We start from the raw sequence: 24,546 nt of genomic DNA, 5'->3' as shown, positions 1-24,546 counted from the left end.
TTCCACCCACACTTGATGGAGGGAGAAAAAAAGATGGAGGGAGAAGGATGAGAAAAATGATTCTGAGCCAATCACATAATTACAAGGCTAGGGCTTCCAACGGGGTTCCAGATGATCAAGCTTGGTTTCTGGTGCAGCAATTCTAAGGACGCAGTGGGACAGAAGACTAAGCGGAAAAAGAGTTAACTATCAGAGTCCCTGGGAGTTCTGCTCTGATGCTTGGAGCTGCTTGTGTTTAGATCAGGAGGAAAAGTCTATCCAACTGGCTAGTGTCTGTCCAAAGCCTACCTGGCTAGGAGGTTTTTTAAACTCTTTTCTGGAAAACTGAGCTGTTTGTTTCTAGCCAAAGGCTCAGATCAACAAGATGCCCCTATGTTATCTGTCCCCTGCAGAGTCCCACCACCTGGTTGGCAATGAAAGTATCTTAATTATATGAGCAATGAGAAACCATGATGCTCTACCCATTGGACTTGACCAGCTTGCATGCCAATCTGGTGCACTATAAACTGGAGAAAGTTGCATGAATTCTGATCCACAGTCTTAGCAATCTGCTTCGAGCCGGCATTGTGAGATCATTCCCTACCTCCTGGAGACTTGCATTAGCAGCGAACTTCTTCCAAACTTCTTAATCAACCTGAGTCAAACGAATCTTTGAAAGACACCACTGGCTTTTGCCTGACAAAGGACTTGTACAGGTCCACCAGGGGGTCAGGGATTATGTGCCTGCTGGGGTCCTCAGGAGACCTGAAGTCTAGGTCATACTTCCCAGACCTGAAGAATTCAAAGGCATCTATGTCTACGCCAGTTATATTATCAATGTACCCAATTTTCCCAATCACATTCCTTAGCAGATCCAGGGCTTCTTTTTTCTCTAGCACATTTGAAGCAAAATGCCTTCATTCCTAGTGTTCTATTGCTGCCATAAAAAATCACCATAAATTTAACAGCTTAAACAACACACATGTATTATCACGTAGTTCTGTAAATCAGAGGTCTGACATAGGTTTCACTGGGCTGAAATCAAGTTATCGGCAAGGCTGCATTCCTTTTAGGGAGTATCTATTTCCTCGCTAATTTGTTGTTGGCAGAATTCAGTCCCTTGCAGTTGTAGGTCTGAGATCTTCATTTTGTTACGGGCTGTTAGATGATGGCCACTCCCAACTTCTAGAAGCCACTCACATTCCTTGGCTCATGGTCCCCTTCTTCCATCTTCAAAACCAGCATTACAATTCTCTGATCCTTCTTTCATCATCACATCTCTCTGAATAGGTCATGGAAAGGGTCACTGCTTTTAAGGAATCATGCATGTGATTAGACTGGGCCCACCTGGATACTGCTGACTAATCTCTCCATCTCAAGGTTCATAACCTTAATCACAGCTGCAAAATCCCTTCTGCCATATAAGGGAATATGCTCACAGGCTCCTGGGATTAGGACATGGACATCTTTGGGGACATTATTTAGCCTATCACAATAGCCCACACTGTTAGCAGCTTTGTTTTATTTCTCCTGGATAACACTGTTCAGGTGTAGTAAAGCTCAGCTCTAATGAGCACGGCTTCCCTAAAATTTGCTGCATTAACAAGGAGGTCATGAACTCCTGCACAGCCAGCTAATTGCCAGCATGAGAACCACCGATATCACACTGAAAGCTCAAAGTGGCAGGATGGCTTCAGAACTGCCAGCAGATCGGCAATTCTGTGACAGGAGGAAGATTCCCTTTCCAGTAGCTCAACCTTACAGACAGCAAAAGACATTCCTATTATGTGTTCACACCAAATTCAGGCCTATTCTCAGAGCTATCCATCTGTATTATCACTTTACCAATCCTCTTCTGTTTTACAACATCCAGATACTGCTTGCTAATCAGGGCAGGCCCAATAGTTTATCGATGTGCTCAATAGCCTGTGAGACACCTTTTTCCACAGTGAGTCTTAGGGTTGTCTGGAGCTCTAGGGCCTCATAGATACCAGCTGAGGCACCACCAGATATATGTCTAACGAGAACTTTTCCAGTGCAGGAATCTACCTCAAGAGTGGGATTTCCCTGAGAGCCAAAGATCTTTCTGGTGCAGAACCTGAGACCAGGTATGGTGAATTTCTACCCATGTTCTTATCACTTAGAAAAGAGGCAGAGGCAAAGGAAAATGCAGTGACCAACTGGGAGTGTTAGCCCAACAAGCTCCTCATAGGCCTCTCCTTTATTCCCCTGACCTCTTGGAGACACCCAGCTTCTCTCGGCTTGTTTTGCTAAATAAGGCTCCCTAAAGGATTCTGATTTGCAGCCAGGTACCGGAACCACTGTACGGGTTTTATAGAGAAATAAACTTTTCTGGTTACAAAGCTTTTCAAATAAAGATACATTTCCTTTTTATTAGCCATGAAGTAAAGCATCTTCCAAATTGAATTACATTATAATTATTACATGATATACAACTACTAAGCCAGTTTCAAAAAAGATAAATTTAATATTTTAATTTATTTGGTAAGGAGACATCAAAAATAAATAATGAAGGGCCTTTTCTTTTCTTCAAACCTACTCTCTAAATTTATGGTTAAACCTGATATATATTCTGTAACACTAAAATTATGGCCTTTTTCTACGTGCGTGCTTTTTAACATAACGATTACAAATGCAACTAATTAGAAAAAGGAAAATAAACACTTCACTTGCTCATTATCTCCTTTGTCATTAAGATGATAATGCTATAGAAATTAATGTTTGGGTATAAACAGCAGATACAATTTTAACATTTTCCATAATCTTGAGAAATTTTTCATTATTATATAATTAAAAAATCAATTACAAATGCACAGAGACATATCTTATAAAAATATGTTTTAAAAAATGGGAAAATTTTTAATTACTGGGTCATATTACTCCAAAGGTGAGTTGGTATTATGAAGAGGCTTTGATTCCTTTATCTTTATCAGGATATTCTTCCACATCAGAGGAGAACATCAACTCTGTGGGAGAAGATGAACACATCATGATTAAAATTGTTTCCCAGCATCTAAAAAAGAGTTTTACAACTGATTTATAAAAAGTCTCTTGAAATACTAACATAGTATACACTAACAGAAAGCCAGCCATCAAGCATAAGTAAGAATTCTTTGTACAGAAGCTTGATTTAAAAGATGAGCTAATGACAAATGTACACATTTTACATTTTAAAATGTTCAAGTTTTAGATTTATTATAAACCTCTGAAATATAAAGCGTGTAACAGCAATATATAAACCTTACCAGGAAATATAAGTCACTTAGAAAATGCATGAAAATGAAAGTCATTACACAGCTAGAAGGCCTAATTCTATAGTGATCATGATAATATACAATATACAGGACAGACACTGAGGAAGACCTGGAACTAACATTAGGTATGTGTGTGCCAGGACATGCTAAATGTGTTATCCCATTTAACCACTGTAACAACCTATTAAGCTAGATAATATCATACTCATTTTACATTTAATTTTTTTATCCACACAGAAATAAAATGTTATATAATTCATATGGCCCTAAGAGAGAACAGGATCTAGAAATATTTAGACTGCATACTGTACAAGCCAGCTGGATGTAGCTTAATTCCAACTAAAGTACAGAATGTTATTCTTTAATATTTCTACATTTAAACTGTTACTTAGTATACATATGTAATTTACTAAAATACCAAGAAATATAGAGAAAAAAATTAAGAATCTAATAAAGACCTCTGATGTAAGTATTAATGAAATAAAAAAACTTTAAATAAAAAACTACACTGAAAGAGAAAAAAATAGCAAAACACATAAAGATTTTTTTCAAATATTTTAAATACATCAAAAAGAATAAATCAATGGGATACTCAGTAGGGCAACATGATAATTACGATGTAAATAGACATACTCATGAATTAAAATATAAAGATTACATTCTGTCTTGGTTTTTTAAATGGAAATGTTGGGAACAGGCTCAATTCTAAGACAGATGGATTGTACTTAGTTGATCAAATTGCAGTTAAATGCTCATGATGTTTAAAAAATCAAGGATAAGGTAATAACCAAAGTCCAGATAATATCCATAAAGGCGGTTCAAGGGTAAAATTGTAGAACACCTGCCAAGGAAATACAACTTACACTAAAAATACTCCTCAGTTCCTGAAGTAGTACTAAAGGACTATCAGTTTGCTAACATGATGTTTCTTCTTCAGAGCTGTTTCAAAAGGGGGCGGGGACTAGAGATGAGGCCCCCACTTCGTACCTGGCACAGTAAGGGTACCATCACTAAATGGTTCATTAGACCATGAAGAGTGAAGCATTTCTGTCAGGTAGAAAAGGTAACAAGAATTCACTTGAATATGTATCTGACAGAGAGTCTACACAGATGAAGCATAATCTATTTCAAATTAAGAGAGATACTGATCATAAAGAGAATAAGAAAAATGAAGAAAAAAGACTTTCTGTAAATTATTTGAAGGGTTAAAAGATAATAGCCCCTAAATATGCACAAAGGCCATGGGAGCCCCTCACTGCGTACTCCCAGGCTCCAGTTCTCCTAGGCACTCTGCCCTGCTTCTCTTGGCATTCTGTATCACTTTTTGTTTTAACTTTTTGAGTTAGCTTGTTTGAAATATGCCTTTGCTATCAGAATATTATAAACTACAAAAGAAGACGTATAAAATCATTATAGAAGACTCCATGATATTTTAATACTATTTTTTCTTTCATACCTTCACTAAGATCCATGCCAGGTCTGTAAGATAAAAAAAGCCAAGATAATCCAACCAGAAGGGCTACCACCAGATTCACCACAATCCACGGCTGGAGAATCTGTTCCTCAATTCCTGCTGCCCTAAGGATACAGAAATACTCATCAGAAATGGTCTTTATTTTGGTTCATGTATCTAAATATATCTATTTTATGAGCTTTGAAAACAAATAGCAATCCTCTCCTAGAGAAATAACAGGTAAAGCATATAATACAATATCATTTCCCTATAAAACAGACCATATTACATATCATGAGAACAAAAACCCAAAGGTTATCTGAACTTTAAACAGATCTGCTTTGCACATGAATGGAAATAGAGTATTGCCAAAAAACTTTTCCTAAAGTTTCCTTCCCACTACTATGGCACTATTCTTCAATAAAGTACATATCCTTTCTCTCTTTACCGCATGCTTCTAGTCACTCTCTAAAAAAGACTGCCCCTCTGACGTCTGTGAACTGAAATCCCAGCAATCATGTCAGCTTCATGGCTGGTCACTGATCTGTGGATGCTGGTGCTCCCCATTCTGCTCTCTTCTAGTATTGCTTGGTTTTCTGAGTCTATCCCAGCCACCGAGTTCCATCACTGTTCTAGGGTATTAGGCTCCTTAACTGGGAGTAAGGGTGCAGGGATCCTCCAGTCCATCTTGTGATGACTATTTTAAAACCACAACCAGATCTAAAACAGATATCTAGAAAGAAGATATTTCATGAAAAATAGAGTTGTCCACTAAATAGCAGAATAGGTATTTTCTTGCCATATTTTTAGAAACAAAAACATGGCCTTCATTATTACTTATAGATGAAAATATGTAAAAGACTAGAAGATTTAGAAAAGTAACATTATTTCCACTGTTGTTGTTGTTATCATCAATTGCTGATGCTATTGTGAATTCTTACCAGAGGCTACCATTAACAGAAGAAGGTGTGTAAAGGTGGATTCTGTCACTTGTCATTTGCTGACTCAGAGATAGTATAAGAGCAGTAAAGTACACTGAGAAAAAGACAAATGAAATTACTAATAACATATTTTTAACAACCTAGTTTATTTTGAATTAACAGATCACTTTAAAGACAAAAATAATCTGTAGTTTGGTGAATAATATATAAAAAAAAATTTATTTAATTGATTTCAATAGACTGATAGCATAATATTTTTCAAGAATAGGGGTGACAAAGGTTCTTTTCAGATGCTGTTTTGTCACTAGAACTGACAAGAACCCAGATCTTTTAAGAAACTAAATGACTTGCTAAAGGTCCTAAAACTAGTTTTATTAGTATTCTCTTAGAATAAATGTATCCAAATTACCAGAAAGATGTAAGATGTTTGTTATTGAAAAGTGTAATACCAGCAGAGTCTGTTTAATGTCAAGTAGAAAATACAAAAGCTAAAAAATATAATCTAAGAACTATACAGCAAAATATTTAACTTTTATGAGCTACTTAGATCAACCTGTATTGATAAATAATTCGATCAAAATTATGCCTGCCATTTTTTTTAATTACAAATTTCACTGAACATCTGTAAGTAATGTTTATAAGTAGCAATTATATAAAAATCTTTTTTAAAATGAACATTATATTTTTCCTGGCTCAAAATTACAGCGTAGCTCAAGTATAACATAGGAATCAAATTAAAGCTATTTACTCACAGAAAGATGCTAAAGCTGTTGGATCCAGGGTGAGAAAACTTCGGACTGCTACAGATGTTTTAGCAAAGTCGATCCTAGAAAATAGAAAAACCTTCTGTCATAGTGCAATTGTAAACTTACAAAACTTTACTCTCTGACTCTAGTTTTCTTCTTCTCTACTCTAATGCCACTACATAAATTGTGCATTACTAGGCTTTAAGCAGTTACAGTTCATACTTAACATATATGAAAGAATATCTTATTTACAAATGACATATACAACATTTAACTAGAGGACTATTTTAGGCATTCCCTTGGAGTTAAGAAATCCTGAAAAAACAAATTAAATTTTATCTGCAAAATTTCATTAGCTTCTACCTTCTTCTATCATCCATATCATTAAGCTGTAAGTTTTTCATTTTTTTTAATGATCCTGATACCACAGAAGTTTTTGTTCACAATAGTTCCATCCCCATCCCCCTACCTCCCCAGGCCAAAAAAAAAGGAACAGAAAAAGATGTAAAAAGTCTAAATAATATTAATATCCTATAATTTTATTTTGGAACTGTCAGAGTAAGTCAGTGATACATTTAGTTCAACATTTCCTACTGAAATTAGAGGGATCTGCAGTTACAAGTCTTACCTGTCAAAAGCTGAAACTGTACTCAGAGCCAAAAGCAAGTAGAGAAGACTCTGGAATGGGTATGCTAAGGTTTTGTACTGTTGGAGAAGGTTTGAGAGGTTCGATAGCTGATCTCCTGCCAGAACATATATCACAACAATATTCCACACAGCACAGCCAGCCAAGAAGCCATGAGAAAAGAGACCAATCATCCTGAAAGAAAAAGCACTTAACTGCTACACAAGAATTACTACAGTAAAAAGCTAAAATAATTTTTTAAATCTCTTCACCTAAGAATAAAATTCAACATTTCAGGAAAAGTAAAAAACAAGCTTTTTCTTTTTACTACATTGAGTAGATCATTTATCTCTAATTAACCATTAAAAAAAAAAATGCCTACATCATTTTAGGTTGTCAATTCTGTTAAGAGTATTGAACAACCAAGTTTTTTTTTTTTAATTATGGAGCCCAGTTAACGTTTGTTTAAAGGACAGTCCAACAGAAGGAGCCACCTGAAAGCCCTGTGCACTGAAAGTGCGACATCTCTGGTCGTCCAGGAAGGCTTCATATCCATGGACACATCTATGTTTTCTGTGGTCTTTATCAACTCTGATCTATCAGCGGCCTGGAATCGCCCTAGGAACACGTAACACAATTATTAACACCTAGCAAGAGAACCTGGCAGTCGTTTTTACTTTTTACACATTTAAGAACCCTCAGACTAAGACTAAAATTTTGCTGTTTTTCTATCTAAAAATTCTCCTTAACTCGGTCCCTATTTCTAAAGGGTTTTTTCTTTTTATTGCTTGAACATACTATTTATTCCCTTTTATGAAAAAGAAACAATGTTAATGTACTTTCTTATGAAGCCAAAATAGATGCTAAAGTAAGTTTTAGAAATCAATTCTATTTATGAAATACAATAATGAACTTTCAACCCAGAATGAAGTCTAGAAACCTTTAACATAACCAACTGTGAGACCCTAAGTAAGTCATTTAGCCTCTCTAGGCCACAGGCATCTCATTGGCCAAAACTCCAAGAACTCTTAGATGGGAATCAAAAGTTTAACACAATTTATATAAAATCTAAATTGCAAATTTTAAGGACTTTTATGTTTCGAGTTAGTTCTTTAGGCAGCATGTCCACAGGAGTAGAATACAGTCATAATCATGCTCTGGACAGATTTTTCTGAAAAACTGCAACCCACTGTCTTAAAACCAGTACATACTATTCAATGGTGGAACTCTTTTCCCGGAGAATATATAGCCAGACTGTTGTATTTCTTACTCAACATGGTAGGGCCATCATATATTTTCTCTCATTTATTTACTTATAGAATGTATATTATCACCTTTTCCCCTACCATCACACCAACAACTGTACAAAACTGGGGAAGTATAACAAAGTATTAAGAAATAGGCAGGGGTGGGGTGGAGATAAAAAAAAAATACACACATAATCCGACAACCCAGAAACAAACTCCCTTAACATTTTGACATATTTCCCTTCCAGTCCTTTTGTCCTATGCATTTTTCTATAGTTGAGATCACACTGTATGTGTGTGTATGCTCACTTTTCATTAGGATCTTTTTACGAAAAAAATTTCCCTAAACACTATTTTTAATGGTACAGAGTATTTTATTGTACAGATATACCATAACTTACTATTCTCCTATTTCCCACATACCAAAAAAACAAACCAAACCCACTGCCGTCGAGTTGATTCCTACTCATAGCGACCACATAGGCTGTTTTTTTTCACTTATGAATAATTCTGTGATGATTAGCTTTGTATATAAACTTTTGTTCATATTTCTACTTATTTCCTTCATTCAAATTTCCCGAAGTATAATTCCTTAGTCAAAGGATATCCTGGTGTAATTTTTAACAGCTCGTGTTTCAAAACAAGGAGGTACTTACGGCTTTTTTCCACAAATACTTTGCCTACAGGCTGGCTAACACCAGTGGGTGCAGTGAATATAGACTGTTGTTCTGGAGTACTTTGCTCATCAGTAATTATATCTTCATCTTCTACTCCTAGCTCATTAGCATATTGTAATCCTGATGGCTGGGTTTTCCTGTAATCAGGGAGAATGTAAGAAAAATGGATGATTACTAAATTTTTACAGACCCACATAACAAGGTACCCGTGACTATAATGGAAAGAGCCCTGGACTTGGATTCAGGAAACTTGGTTACTATTCATGGATTTGTTATTAACTGTTGTTGGCTGTAGCACATCACCTGTATTTCTGTGGACCTCAGTTTTCTCATCTGGACAATGAAGTGAATAAACTAGGTTTTTAAGGTTCTTCTGAGATTTAAAATATACTGACTCTACAGATGCTGATCACTATTGGTAGAATCATTTTCAAATACAGACAGTAGTGGTATATAACTCCTTAGACTTATACATTTTCCTTATACGTTTTTACTTACTGCTGAAATATCACAGTTTGAATTCTGTTAATATGAGATAGTAGATCATAGTAGCCTATTTTGTTAAGATTATCTTTAGTTTTTTTTGCTATTTATGTAAAATTTTCTATTTATGTTCCTCATTTTTAAAGTCAGCGCCCAAGGTTTTTTTTTTTTTATTTAAGTGCAATGTTTTACTTTACTCAGTAGTTTATTCTTTTCACATTTACCTTTAGATTGGTTTAACTGACATTTTTTGTAACATTACTTATCCTAGAGCTACACAGCCCCAAGTGTTTAATAAGACTTAACGACAAACTATCATTTGTGAGCTCCAAACTACGCATCAGGGTATCCCTGGAGAATATTTAGAAGGACAAATAATTTCTTACTTTGTCTTCTTTCGAGGTTTTTTAATAACTGCCTCCTCAGCTGGCTCCACATCAATACCATTTTCATTTTGTAATAAAGATGGACTAGATGCCTTCTTTTGGGTGAAAGAAGTCTCCAATTCTGAAAATAAATTAAGCTTTCATATGACTATAATGTAAAAAGTAATGTATAAGATTTTTGTAAGACAAAAGAACTTTGAGAATTTTAACTGGGCCAAAAATTTTTTTATTTTTAAAGCTTTACATCTCTAAACGCTCAATATAAAATTTGAAATTGCAGTAACAAACAACACGGAACAAAATTAAGTAATATAACACCCAGGTTGTGTCAGGGATCCCCAACACCACCCCAAGGTTCAGTGATTTTACTAGAAAGAATTACAACACTCACAAGGCATTATACTCACATTTACAGTGTGTTATTACAAAAGACTACAAAGCAAAATCAGCAAAAAGAAGAAGTGCATGCAAGCAAACCCAGAGGAGGCCAGGTATAAGCCTCCAAGAGTCCTCTCCTAGTGGAATCACACAGGATGTGCTGATTCCTCCAGCAACAAGTTGACAACATGTGTGAAATGTTCTCTACCAGGTAAACTCATTACGGACTTGGCACCCAAGGTTTTTATTGCGGCTGGTCGCATAGGCATCTTTTCCCCAGCACCTACCAAAATTCTGGACTCCCAGAAGGAAAGTAGGTGTTCAGCATAAACCATACTGTTTGCACAAACAGTCTAGGCATAGTCTGCCAGCCTTATCATTTAGGGTAAGTTTTAAGTTAACGTCGGGAACTGTTTGCTAGTCAAGTTCCATGTCCAGCCAAGGCCCAACCTTGCAAGCAGGCCTTTCTAAAGATAGCAGTCTCAAGCCTCCTGTGTTAACTCTTCTATGTATACAGGGCATTAAGTTTAAGCATGTCAATGAGCCTTCTAATCCACTAGCTACTCTTCCTACATGGAAGTACTGGCTCTGGCTCCCTGAATGTCCTCAAGTCCCTGGAATTCAGTTTTAATAAATCTACTTACAGCCTGGTCTGGAAATACAAAGAAAAGTAGTACAGCCTACCATGGTCATGGTCACCCTGAACAAAACAAAGCAAATGAAATAAAAAACCCAGAAATTTAGAAATCTGGAAACCTGCAAGGCTGGGTACATTCTGGTTGGTAGTGTCAGGTCCTCTTTAGCCCAGAACTTAGGTCCTGAATTTTCTAAAAATTGTCAAGCCATTTTGTAAATACATTTTCCACAAATTACAAAACTAGGTTATTAGTATCCATCTTGATTTTCAAATTTGTACCCCAGCAGGTAGATTTAATTCAACTATATTTAGTGAAATAAATCAGAGTAGGTAAAGCTGGTCTGGGCATTTCTGTCTCTCTTCCTTCTTCTGCCCTCTGCCCTCTTCTTCTCCTTATGGATAGCCAGTGTTCCCAGGCATTGTGGCATCTTACTCTCACTTGCCTCCCAAGATCGTTTTTCATTTTCCTGACTCTTCTAGTTCCTGCCCCCTCCCATATAATCCTTCCATCCAATCAGAACCTGCTGTTTTCTAATAGGACAAGTAATTAGTCAGGGAAACTAATTTGTATTAAATTGTCCACAGTGGTTGATGTTAACAAGAGAGAGTTAATCTCCCAAACTTTCTTCCCCCTTTCCCTTTATATTAGTCTAACTATACCAGTCATCCTTTTTTTTTTCTCTCTAATTATTGTAAAAGTTGTAAGTGTTCAATACATGGAAAATATAAACGAGAAAAGGAAAAACATCAAAACCGCCCTTAATCTGTCCTTCCCAAAAAGAAGCCACTGTTACCTCTAGTATATTCTTTCATTTTTTTCCTATGCATATTCACATTTTAAGAAAATAGGATCCTCTGATATACACTATTTTCCAACCTTTGTTTTTGACTTAAAAATATATCATTGGTGGTTTTTCATGTCACTATTCTACTTCAACACTCCTTTTAATGGGTGCTTGGTTTCTATTTAATGAAGAAACATGATTTATTTAACCAGCATCATGTTGTTATATAGTTGAGTTATTACCAGTCTCTACTCTCATAAATGATTGAAAAGACCATGGCTTAGGTTAGACTCACTTTAGATATCCAAGTGACATCTCAGTCTGTTATACCTACGATCGCCATTAGTCAGAGCCAACCCAACAGCAACTAACAACTATTCTTAATGTCGCCGTTAACATCCTTTAATTACTGTAGCTATTGAGTATAAATTCCTAAAAGTACAGACAGACTGCACCAATTAATGTTCCAACCAATACTGTGGAGCCCTGGTGGCACAGTGGTTAAGAGCTTGGCTGCTAACCAAAAGGTAGGCAGTTCAACTCCACCAGCCGCTCCTTGGAAACCCTACGGGGCAGTTCTACTCTGTCTTATAGGGTTCTATGAGTTGAAATTGACTCAACAGCAATGGGTTGGTTTTGATGTCAGCTATGTATGAGTCTACCTATTTCCCATCAACACTGGATTTTCTAATTTGAAAAAAAAAAAAAGCACTGCCAATTCGATAGGCAAAAAAAAAGGTATAATATTTCCCTTATTTTGAGAACAGTACCTGGCATACAGTAAGACTCAATAAGTGTTGGCTACTGTTTCATTAGGAGCTCTGGTGGCACATTCATTTAAGTGCTCAGCCGCTAACTGAAAGGTCAGCGGTTTGACCCACCAGCCACTCCACAGGAGAAAGATCTGTCAGTCTGTATCTGTAAAGTTTATGGCCTTGGAAACACTATGGGGCAGTGCTACTCTGTCCTGTAAGATTGCTATGAGTAGTAACTGACTCAAGGGCAATGGATTCAGTTTTTTACTGTTTCATTATACTACTGCTAATACAGAATCTATTCTTTCACCACGAATCTGAAACACTCATTTCACCATATGCTAAATTCTTATACACACTGAAACATGCCTCTGAGCTTTCTATTTTAGTCCTTAATTTGTATACGGCCCCTTATAATCTATACACATCTGATCAAAGAGATCTTCTAAAACATTCTGGACTTAATCCACTGGAGTTACTCTAGTGGTTAAAAAAAAATAAAATTGAACAAGAAAGGAAAAGAAAACAAACAAACCTATGGGATATGGATGGGGGAAAAATGGGAGCGGAGAGATCTTTATCACACACCCAAAATCACAACTGCTATCACACCTAACATTGGTGTCTTCACGTACCAAGAGGTTGTCTCGTCTTCTTGTGTCTCCTTTGAACAGGAGCTTCTGGATGCTCAATGGGGTCTTTAGTTGGTGGCTCACTGCCTTCAGATGGCCTACGGACACCAGCCTGAACAAGACCATCCAAAGAGGTACTAACTACAGAAAAACACAGTGGGAAACACAAAATAGCTTGAACAGAGTGCACTAAGTTTTAAAAAGATGTGAAAAAAGAGACTTTAAAGTTTACTATGCAATAATCCCTTATTCTCTTATATAATTGATTATGCCCCAAATGATGATTTCCATCCTCCTCATCTATAACTTTGGGTTTCAAGTTGAGAAAAGAAATAAATGAGGGAAGGAGGAAGCTTGAGGAAGGAAAAAAGGAGAGGAGCTAGACAGAAGGGCAAAAGAAGAGAACAGAAAATTTCTTCAGAACTTACAAAAAGGTGTAAACATAATAGAAACTGCTGCTATAAAGAACTCCGTTGTCTTGTGCCTTAAAAATTTTTATCAGCCTCTAAAAAAAAAAAAAATTTTTTTTTTTTTTATAGAGCTTAGCCCTTAATAAATTAAAGTTATCATGGATAATTGGCATCATCAGATAACCACAAAGCCCTTCATTTGGTCATTCATTTCAACTCTTTCCCTCATCAAAACTTTTAACAGAACTTCAACACACTTTGGCAGATTCAAACTTACCAACCACTCTGCAGGAGAACGATGTGGCAGTCTGCTTCTGTAAAGATTACAGCCTTGGGAACCCTAAGGGGCAGTTCTACTCTGTCCTGCAGGGTGGCTATGAGTCGGAATCAATCCCACAGCAATGGGTTTGTTCTTTGGTTTGGTTTACAGGTTGGCAGATTGGAATTTTACTTGACTACATTCCCTTGTCAATCTTCTTTATGAAAGAAATATAAATGTATTAATAATCACATGAAAAGATGTTTAACCTCACTAATATTCAGGGAATGCAAACTAAAATAAGCTACTTTTCACCTACTAAACTGACCAAAAAAAAAATTAAAGAATCATATTGTCCAATGTTTTCAAGCACTCTCAGACACTATTGGTGGTAAGAAAATAAGTAAAGCTTCCTTGAAGGCAATTAGTAGAATCTATCTTTTATCATATTACACTAGTTTTTTTTTTTTTTTTTTTTTTTTAATCATATTAACAGAGCCCTGGTGGCACAGTGCTTAAGAGCATGGCTGCTAACCAAATGGTCAGCAGTTCAAATCCACCAGCTGCTCCTTGGAAACCCTATGGAGCAGTTCTACTCTGTCCTATAGGGTTGCTATGAGTTAGAATTGACTCAACAGCAATAAGCTTGGTTTTTTTTTTGGTTTTATCATACTAATAATTCCATTGCCAGCAATCCATCTTATAGAAATACCTCTTCTTTCTCACCACACACTATTTCAAGAGAACTGCAATATCATTTGTAAATTACCAAGAGACCAGTGATTATGGTACAGTCTAATAATATAGTACTATAAAGCTACTGTTTTAAAAACACATAGAACTCTATGTACTGATAAAGACAATAATATGATTACTTCTGCATTAAAAAAAAAGTGAGAATCAACCGGAGTAACCATTTAGGTATTTATATGTAAATGATAGAGGAGAAACATGAAAGAAAAATTCCAACTAAAGAGTGGTGATAGCTAGAGAGAGATATATGGGAAGGACAGATACAAGGAGGAGGAAAGGAGGAGAACTTTAATGTTTCACTCTGGATATTCCTAAATTATTTGCATCCTTTATAACAAAAATGCACTCATATATTATTTTGTGTAATAAAGTTCCTTACCAAAAATGATATAGACCAGCAGAGAAATAACCAAAAGATAAGCAACACGATAATCACAAACTAGCAATCATCCTCTAAATAATGATTAAAACCAAAAACCAAACCAGTTGCCATGGAGTCAACTCTGACTCACGGTGACCCATATGTTTCAGAGTAGAACTGTATTCCATAAGGTTTTCAATGGCTGATTTTTCAGAAGTAAATGACCAGGCCTTTCTTCCAAGGCACTCAGGGTGGTCTTGAACCTCCAGCCTTTGTTTAGCAGCCAAGTGTGCTAACCATTTGTACCTCCCAGGGACTCTAAATAATGATTAAGTGTGTTTTATTATATCTTTGCCTACAGCTATAAGAATTGTGTCTACAATTCACATTTATATCACATTATGAGTGTCCCCCACCTGTCTGTCAGTTTGTCGTACTGTGGGGACTTGTGTGTTGCTGTGATGCCGGAAGCTATGCCACCAGTATTCAGATACCAGCAGGGTCACCCATGGAGGACAGGTTTCATCTGAGCTTCCAGACTAAGACAGACTAGGAAGAAGGACCCGGCAGTCTACTTCTGAGAAGCATTAGCCAGTGAAAACCTTATGAAAAGCAGCGGAACACTGTCTGATATAGTGCTGGAAGATGAGCCCCCAAGGTTGGAAGGCACTCAAAAGATGACTGGGGAAAAGCTGGCTCCTCAAAGTAGAGTCAACCTTAATAACGTGGATGGAGTAAAGCTTTCGGGACCTTCATTTGCTGATGTGGCACGACTCAAAATGAGAAGAAACAGCTGCAAACATCCATTAATAATCGGAACCTCGAATGTACAAAGTATGAATCTAGGAAAATTGTAAATCGTCAAAAATGAAAAGGAATGCATAAACATAGATATCCTAGGCATTAGTGAGCTGAAATGGACTGGTACTGGCCATTTTGAATCGGACAATCATACAGTCTATATGCTGGGAATGAAAACTCGAAGAGGAATGGTGCTGCATTCATCGTCAAAAAGAAAGTTTCAAGATCTATCCTGAAGTACAATGCTGTCAGTGATAGGATAATATCCATACGCCTACAAGGATGAACAGTTAAAATGACTATTATTCAAATATACGCACCAACCACTAGGGCCAAAGATGAAGAAATAGAAGATTTTTATCAGCTGCTGCAGTCTGAAATTGATCGAACATGCAATCAAGATGCATTGATAATTACTGGCAATCGGAATGTGAAAGTTGGAAATGAAGAAGGATTGGTAGTTGGAAAATATGACCTTGGTGATAGAAACAACGCTGGAGATCGAATGAGAATTTTGCAGGACCAACGACTTCTTCATTGCAGATATGTTCTTTCATCAACATAAACGGTGACTATACACATGGACCTTGCCAGATGGAGCACACACAAATCAAATTGACTACATCTGTGGAAAGAGACGATGGTAAAGCTCAATATCATCAGTCAGAACAAGACCAGGGCCGACTGTGGAACAGACCATCAATCGCTCATATGCAAGTTCAAGCTCAAATGGGAAAAAATCAGAGCAAGTCCATGAGAGCCAAAATATGACCTTGAGTATATCCCACCTGAATTTAGAAACCATCTCAAGAACAGATTTGACGCACTGAATACTGGTGACCGATGACCGGACGAGTTGTGGAATGACATCAAGGACATCATCCATGAAGAAATCAAGAGGTCATTGAAAAGACAGGAAAGAAAGAAAAGACCAAGATGGATGTCAGAGGAGACTCTGAAACTTGCTCTCGAACGTTGAGCAGCTAAAGCAAAAGGAAGAATTGATGAAGTAAAAGAACTAACCAGGAGATTTCAAAGGGCAGCTTGAGAAGACAAAGTATTATAATGATATGTGCAAAGAGCTGGAAACAGAAAACCAAAAGGGGAGAACACGGTCGGCGTTTCTCAAGCTGAAAGAACTGAAGAAAAAATTTAAGCCTTGAGTTGCAATAGTGAAGGAGACTATGGGGAAAACATTAAATGACGCAGGAAGCATCAAAAGAAGATGGAAGGAATACACAGAGTCATTATACCAAAAAGAATTAGTTGATGTTCAACCATTTCAAGAGGTAGCATATGATCAGGAACTGATGGTACTGAAGGAAGAAGTCCAAGCTGCTGTGAAGGCACTGGTGAAAAACAAGGCTCCAGGAATTGATGGAATATCAATTGAGATGTTTAAACAAACAGATGCAGCGCTGGAGGTGCTCACTCGTCTATGCCTAGAAATATGGAAGACAGCTTCCTGGTCAACTAACTGGAAGAGATCCATATTTATGCCCATTCCCAAGAAAGGTGATCCAACCAAATGTGGAAATTATAGAACAATATCATTAATACTACACGCAAGCAAAATTTTGCTGAAGATCATTCAAAAACGGCTGCAGCAGTATATCGACAGGGAACTGCCAGAAATTCAGGCCAGTTTCAGAAGAGGACGTGGAACCAGGGATACCATTGCTGATGTAAGATGGATTCTGGCTAAAAGCAGAGAATACTACAAGGATGTTTACCAGTGTTTTATTGATTATGCAAAGGCATTCGACTGTGTGGATCATAACAAATTATGGATAACACTGGGAAGAATAGGAATTCCAGAACACTTAATTGTGCTCATGAGGAACCTTTACATAGATCAAGAGGCAGTTGTTTGGACAGAACAAGGGGATACTGACCGGTTTAAAGTCAGGAAAGGTGTGCGTCAGGGTTGTATTCTTTCACCATATCTATTCAATCTGTAGGCTCAGCAAATAATCTGAGAAGCTGGACTATATGAAGAAGAAAGGGGCATCAGGATTGGAGGAAGACTCAATCACAACCTTTCTTGCTGAAAGTGAAGAGGACTTGAAGCACTTACTAATGAAGATCAAAGGCCACAGCCTTCAGTATGGATTGTACCTCAACATAAAGAAAACAAAAATCTTCACAACGGGCCCAACGAGCAACATCCTGATAAACGGAGAAAAGACTGAAGTTGTCAAGGATTTTATTTTACTTGGATCCACAATCAACAGCCATGGAAGCAGCAGTCAAGAAATCAAAAGACGCATTGCATTGGGCAAATCTGCCGCAAAGAACCTCTTTAAAGTGCTGAAGAGCAAAGATGTCACCTTGAAAAGTAAGGTGCGCCTGACCCAAGCCATGGTATTTTCAGTTGCATCGTATGCATGTGAAAGATGGACAATGAATAAGGAAGACCGAAGAAGAATTGACGCCTTTGAATAGTGGTGTTGGCGAAGAACATTGAATATACCATGGACTGCCAGAAGAACGAATAAATGTGTCTTGGAAGAATTACAACCAGAATGCTCCTTAGAAGCAAGGATGGAGGGACTGCGTCTTACATACTTTGGACATGTTGTCAAGAGGGATCAGTCTCTGGAGGACATCATGCTTGGCAAAGTACAGCATCAGCGGAAAAGAGGAAGACCCTCAACAAGGTGGATTGACACAGTGGCTGCAACAATGGGCTCAAGCATAACAACGATTGTGAGGATGGCGCAGGACCGGGCAGTGATTCGTTCTGTTGTGCATAGGGTCATTATGAGTGGGAACTGACTCGAGCAACAACAAGGATTCCCAGTACTGTGTGATTTTCCTATATGTTGTAAATCCTGCCTCTATGATGTTAATGAGGGAGGTAGGCAGTAATTGTGTTAATGAGGTAGGACTTAACCTACAAGACTGGGTTGTGTCTTGTGGCAATCTCTTGAGATATAAAAGAGAGAAGGGAGCAAAGACACGGGGCCTCATACCCCCAGGAAAGGAGCACCAGGAGCAGAGCACATCCTTTGGACCAAGGGTCTCTGTACCTGAGAAGCTCCTCAACCAGGGGAAGATTGAGGACAAGGATCTTCCTCCAGAGCTGACAGAGAGAGAAAGCCTTCCCCCGGAGCAGATGCCCTGAATTTGGACTTTTAGCCTACTTTACTGTGCGGAAATAAACTTCTCTTTGTTAAAGCCATTCACTTGTGGTATTTCTATTATGGCAGCACTAGATGACTAGGACAAGCACATTACTTCATGAGCACAGACTTTTTCCTTTATAAAATAGCATTAGAACGAGGTGAAAATAAAAATTTTAAAATACTTGAACTTTAAAACTTTAAGTATACATTAAAACCATTTTTAGAAAAGCCTGGCAACATCTATTCCCCTTTTTGTCGAAAGTACTAGTTTTTTCTCTACATTTTATGAAAAGAAAGCACTCATGGCTGGGTTAGATCAACACCTCTGGTCCCTCGCTCTGTCTTTATCATGTCTGCAACCTGTGACCTTTCTGAGTCCATATGTATAAGTCTGTTTAACTGAGTATCTTTGTAAATCTAAATCTCTTTGCACTTTTTTCGTAGTTCTGTCTGTGTCTGTATGTCATTCTCTATATATCTCTACTTCTTTCTTTTTCTCTAAACACACCAACAACTGTGAAGATGACACAGGATGGGGCAACATTTTGTCCTGTCACACATGAGGTCGCTATGAGTTGGAGCCAACTCAAAGGCAATTAACAATAACAGCAGCTCACTATCTAGTCCTCCATTTTTTAGGCCCTGATAAGCTAACATAAGTTTCTAACCAGGTGTAAGGAATGATCAGCTATGAGCTTTAAGAAACCCTATCCAGCAGTGGTGAGCAGGACTGATTAGAGAGTGGGAAAGCCAGATGTATAGAACCCTGTTGGAGGCTACTCCAATAGCTCAGGTGAGAAGAGAAAAGGAGCTAAACTAACTATAGTTGTGACAGTGGAAATGAAAGAGAAAAAGAAACATAAAAGAGATACCATACAAGAAACAGCATATGAGAGGCCACAAGCAAAGGAAGCAAGCCTGAGTGATTGAGAGAATGGGAGTTTCATTAATAGAAATTTGTGAGAAGTAAAAACTGGTTTATTGTTGAAGATGACAAATTCTGGACATGTGCAGTGTGAGTTACTGGCAGGGCATCTAGCATTATCAGTGGATAACTAAAATAAAATGGAGTTCACAGAACCTGCTCATTTAAAAAAAAAAAACCTTTGCCACTGAGTCAATTCCAACTCATAGTGACCCTACAGGACAGAGCAGAGCTCCCCCATAGGGTTTCCAAGGAAAGCCTGGTGGATTCGAAATGTCAACCTTTTCATCAGCAGCCATAGCTCTTAACCACTACGCCACTAGGGTTTCTACCTACTCATTATTAGAGCTTTACTACATGGATGATGAGGTCCTGCCTTCAGATTCATGCTCTAATGTAGAGGTTCTCTGACTGAAATGAGGACTTCAAGAACCCTGTGTATCCTGTATCCAGAATCCTGTTCTAGGGTCTGGAACCCACATAGCTTAAGACAACATACGTTGTCTAGGGATGAAGGCCTTTAAAGAGTCTGAGAACGCTGTGAAAATAAGAGTTTAGATGGTGCAACCCATGAATGCTTCTAAGGCATTCTTCAGGCTGCCCTGTTGCCTTGTCCCTCACTATCACCAGGATCCCACTCCTTCAAACTACCTGGCCTTAATACTGCCCTCAACACAGCAGTGACTTGGAACTGCTGGAGGCTTGCCTCTACCTTATCTGTGATGTTTATGATGCCTAAGGTCCTGGGGAAACTTCTGATCCCACACAATAGAGAACTTCTTACCTAGTGTGTGTTTTGGCCTGGGCTTCTTTTTCTTAGGACGATTAACTGGAATATCATCTATAAAACAAACAAGAAAAAAACAGTAACAGAAAAGGCTGCCTAAAATTCAAGCAGGGAACAGTCAAAAGAGAACTTTTCGTAAGGAAGGCTTTTTCCTCTCTTCCCTGGGCCCAGCCAACTTCTTCACATTAGGGGAATAAGGCAAGAAATCAACACAGTCAGAGTCCATGGTGTTATACCAGTAACACTGCTGGTCAACGTTAGAAACTATGACGGAGAGAGTGCTCACCAAATAGTCCATTTGTTCCTCTACATTTCCTAGCCCCTTAGAACACACTTATGTGTGTTCTATGACTGATTCTAGCCAACAGGCTATGAGCAAAGGTGATCTGTGTCATTTTGGGGCCAAAACATTGAAGGAGCCAGTGAGTAACCTCTCAGTTTTCTCTTCCCTTGCTGGGGCAACTGAGGAAGCCTTGTGTTAAAATAGCAGAGCCACAGAATGGAAGTAGCCTGGATCTCTAGGTCACTGGTGAAGAGGTGGTAAAGGACAATCACCCTGGGTTGTTGCCACAACCCACAGTGGGTTTTACATGAACCAGAAAGAAACCTGTCTATTATTAAGTCTGTCTGAGATTTATGGGTTACAGGTTATACCATAGTATAACCTATCCTATTCTGATTAAATGAGACAAAGGAAGGTGCAGTCCCTGTTACCGGGCTAGACTAGCCAAAAGTCACACTCTTGGTGACTCCACTCAGGGATAAGTGCTTGTTCATCTCTATATCAACCACCATTTTTAAAAAGGCAGTCATGGGAGATTATGATAAAATGATATTGTTTGGGAAAAAAGGTACTTAGTAGTATTATAAATGACACCATTCAGACTCAATTTTAAAGAGAAACATTATGGAATCAAAATAACTTTTGAATACCAAATACTATGTTTAGAAAAGTTTTACATTAACTGTGAAGTAACTCACCTTGAGCAGCACTTTTACATGATGTCAACCAAATTTAATCAGCAGAACAAAGACAAAAAATTTTTCTATTAGATATCTATTATATTGTCAGACTGAAAATTTGCTGAAATCATTACAAATTTAAAATAAATTAGCTTTTGTACAATGTCAGCTAGTTTACAAACTAGTTTTCATTTACCAATAATGAGCTGTTTAATAAGACTGCTAATAAAATAACCCCAATGTTATGAACCTACATACACATTCCCTTCAGTCTGTTAGTAAAGCGGATTAAGTAGATTAAGAACTCTTATTTCCTCAGTGATAAAATCAGCTTAAACTCTGAGGAAACTACTCTAGCAAACAAAAGAACATCAGAATTCCAATACACATTCTCATAAACAATTCTGATAAACAAGACACTAAAAACATTCAGAATGGAAGCATTATTATATCATGTTAACATTTGGGCTTTTAAATCAAACATTTAATTATAACTCTTATCCAAGTGATTCAAAGATTTCCTATCCTTAAAAATTTAGGAATCCTTTTCATATAAATTTTAAGAAGTCTTTTCTAAATCATTATAATTTTGCAATAATACTAGTTAATTTTTTTACCTTTATCCATTTTGTACTTTTAAAGTCCAATAATGATTAGTGAAAATTATTTTTACCTTGGCACAGGTGGAAGGGCACGTGGAGGACGCTGGAAGGGAGAAATGAAAAAACTGCTTGTCCATAAAAGCTGCGATCATCTTTACTTTCTGTACAATACCATGAAAACAAACACACGCACACACACACACAAAACCCAAACCCGTTGCCATCGAGTCGATTCTGACTCATGATGACCTTACAGGACAGAGTAGAATTGCCCCATAAGGTTTCCAAGGAGCGGCTGGTAGATTCGAACTGCCAACCTTTTCAGTTGGCAGCCAATCTCTTAACCACTGCATCACCAGGGCTCCAATTTTTTTTTTTTAAATGGCTTCAATTTCATGAAGACATCATTCTTAAAAAATAAAAACCACGTTGTTCAAACATGACAGAAAAATATAATGCATCAGGCTAGTATCTTCAGATCTGATAACCCTGTCCATCAGTAAAAACCTGGGAGGTAGTAATGAGAATGAGAGGGGCTTTTTAAAATTTATTCCACCATTTCTGAATGTCACATAAAATTTTTTCATTCCTTTCTATCTACAGGCCAGGCTTTGTTCTTAGGATTGGGGATACACTAATGAACAAAACAGAGATATCCTTGCTCTTGTGGACCTATGTTCTAGTGGCCAAGTACCAGAAGAAAAAAAATAAATAACAGAGTAATAAGAGAGTGAATGAGGGAGGATGTGAGGTGCTACTTCTGGTGGAAGCAAGTCTGAGATACTTGAACTGAAGCCTGAATGCAAAGGATCCAACAAACATTTCAAGCAGAGGGTTACAGTTCCAAGTTCTGGTGCATTTGAACGTTTCAGGTAAAAATGAAGGCCAGCAAGGCTGCAAGTATGGTTACCAAGGTGAGGTAGGTAGGGGACAGATTAAGTGGGACCAGGGGAAAGAATCTGAATTTTAATTTAACAGGAAGCCAATGGAAGTTTTAAGCCACGTAGTAACGTGCTTTTTAAAAAATCACTCTGAATGCTGAACACAGCGTGAAGAATGGGTGTCAAGGCAGCGAAAATTGAAAGGGGGTGGGGGGAGAGACTTATAAATGCTGTTTTACATGAATAAGAAAAGTTGTTTGCGATCCAGAGAGCGTTACATCAAAGAAGCATTCTGGAATCTTTCAAAATAAAAGAGTAAGAGACATGCCTAGAAATGAATTTAATGTTCCTATGATCTCATGCTGCTTGCAGAGGACAATGAATCAAAACGGTTGAATTTTAGACACTCTTGTAGTTGGTTCCACGACTGTTCCACTAGCAATCCACTCGTTCAAACAGCATATTGATTCAAATGCTATAATGTCGTAGTACTATCCAGTCAAAATTACAACTGGAAAAAAAGACAAATGAAAGCATTATCGTTCTGAGGATCGCGTTCTATTCAAGGACCCAGCTCACTCGGTAACTTCACATTTCAAAAGTCCGGCAAAAATGACATTTCACTCATCTAGAGACCCAACTTGTAAGCCCCTCAAACGTAAGGCGGCTGAAGACAGAATCTTAATAACCCAAATAAATAAATGTAACTAGGCCTCGCTTACCACCTGCTTCTTTCCCATTCTGTGTAAAAGCCGGACGCTCGCTCGGCCGCTGCCGCGCGCCCCGCGTTCACACCCCAGCCCGGCCGGGCCGCGCGCGCAGGCGCACTCGCGTCATCGGGCTGCGCGGGCGGCCGCTCCCGGCCTACAGCTACCTCAGGGGTTTAGTGGGGGTGAAGCGAGGGGCCTGGTCAGGTCTAACACTTCCAATCCACTCCAGCGGGAAAAGGGGCGTCGAGGGAAGGGCTGACGTGCTCGGGAGGAGAGACTCCGGCGGACATGGGTCGGCAATCACAGTCTTCCCTGTGGTTTCTCGAGTGGTTGCGGTGATTTGTTTGGGGGACGTGAGAGAAGACCATGATTAAAAGCCTCCGCTTGTATACAGCTCTTCCGAAACAGGGTGAAAGAGCGCCCTCCCGGAGGGACCTGGCTGGCAGCACCGAAACCCGCGACAGTCACGGCGGCCAAGTACCGTGTCGTCCTGGCAACGCGGGCGCTCCGACTCCTACGGCTTCCCGCCTGGCTCCAGCAATCGGGGGTCCCGGCCTCCTCAGAACGAACTTCCAGCCCCCGCCCCAATCCTCCGAGCGACGAAGGGGCAGATGCACGCACCCCACGACCAGTACCCCCATTTGTTCCCTAATCGGCTGGCGTCGGCCCCGCCCCTGGGGCGGCTGCTCGGTGAAGGGGCCCACCCTCCACCTCTCGTGGCCTTCGCACCCTTCCCGCTCACCCGGTGGTTCGCCTCCAGCTGAGACCTCCGTTCGGGGCTCATGGTCCTCTCCCCACGGGGCTCCCTGGGCGCAACTGCGGCGGGCCGGAGCCTGGCTCCCCGCCGCGCCGGCCTCCGCGACTTGCTGGAGGCGGGGGCTTCGGAGCGGCCTAACTAGGCCGCCGCCCCTGGGGCCCGGACACCGCCCGTCTCGGCCCGGCTCCGCCTGGCGTTCCGAGGGGAAGC

General features: G+C 38.8%; 1 protein-coding gene across 1 annotated transcript; it reads right to left on the bottom strand.

The window, feature by feature from the left end:
- Positions 1–2,363: 2,363 nt before the first annotated feature.
- Positions 2,364–23,869, bottom strand: TMEM237 (transmembrane protein 237). Its single transcript, XM_064287439.1, has 13 exons — positions 23,791–23,869; positions 23,592–23,739; positions 21,405–21,433; positions 20,421–20,477; positions 13,003–13,140; positions 9,813–9,933; positions 8,923–9,080; positions 7,514–7,637; positions 7,023–7,214; positions 6,401–6,474; positions 5,649–5,742; positions 4,711–4,832; positions 2,364–2,966 (listed from the first exon to the last, which is right to left on the bottom strand). Exons 1-13 carry the CDS (start codon positions 23,867–23,869, stop codon positions 2,899–2,901), a joined length of 1,404 nt encoding a protein of 467 aa, XP_064143509.1. The 3' UTR covers positions 2,364–2,898.
- Between the last annotated feature and the right edge of the window lie 677 nt (positions 23,870–24,546).

The sequence above is a fragment of the Loxodonta africana genome, chromosome 6 (genome assembly GCF_030014295.1).
Source record: "Loxodonta africana isolate mLoxAfr1 chromosome 6, mLoxAfr1.hap2, whole genome shotgun sequence".
Taxonomy (NCBI): domain Eukaryota; kingdom Metazoa; phylum Chordata; class Mammalia; order Proboscidea; family Elephantidae; genus Loxodonta; species Loxodonta africana.
This window is presented reverse-complemented; position numbering and strand designations above follow the sequence as displayed.

What these genes read in the sequence shown, in the direction of transcription:
- TMEM237 (XM_064287439.1), bottom strand. Translation starts at nt 23,869, where the DNA reads ATGTCCGCCGGAGTCTCTCCTCCCGAGCACGTCAGCCCTTCCCTCGAC. An exon ending in AAACCTCGAAAGAAGACAAA is followed by an intron (nt 9,081 to 9,812) that starts GTAAGAAATTAT and finishes CCCTGATTACAG; the next exon opens with GAAAACCCAGCCATCAGGAT. An exon ending in AGTATTTGTGGAAAAAAGCC is followed by an intron (nt 7,638 to 8,922) that starts GTAAGTACCTCC and finishes ACGTGTTCCTAG; the next exon opens with GGCGATTCCAGGCCGCTGAT.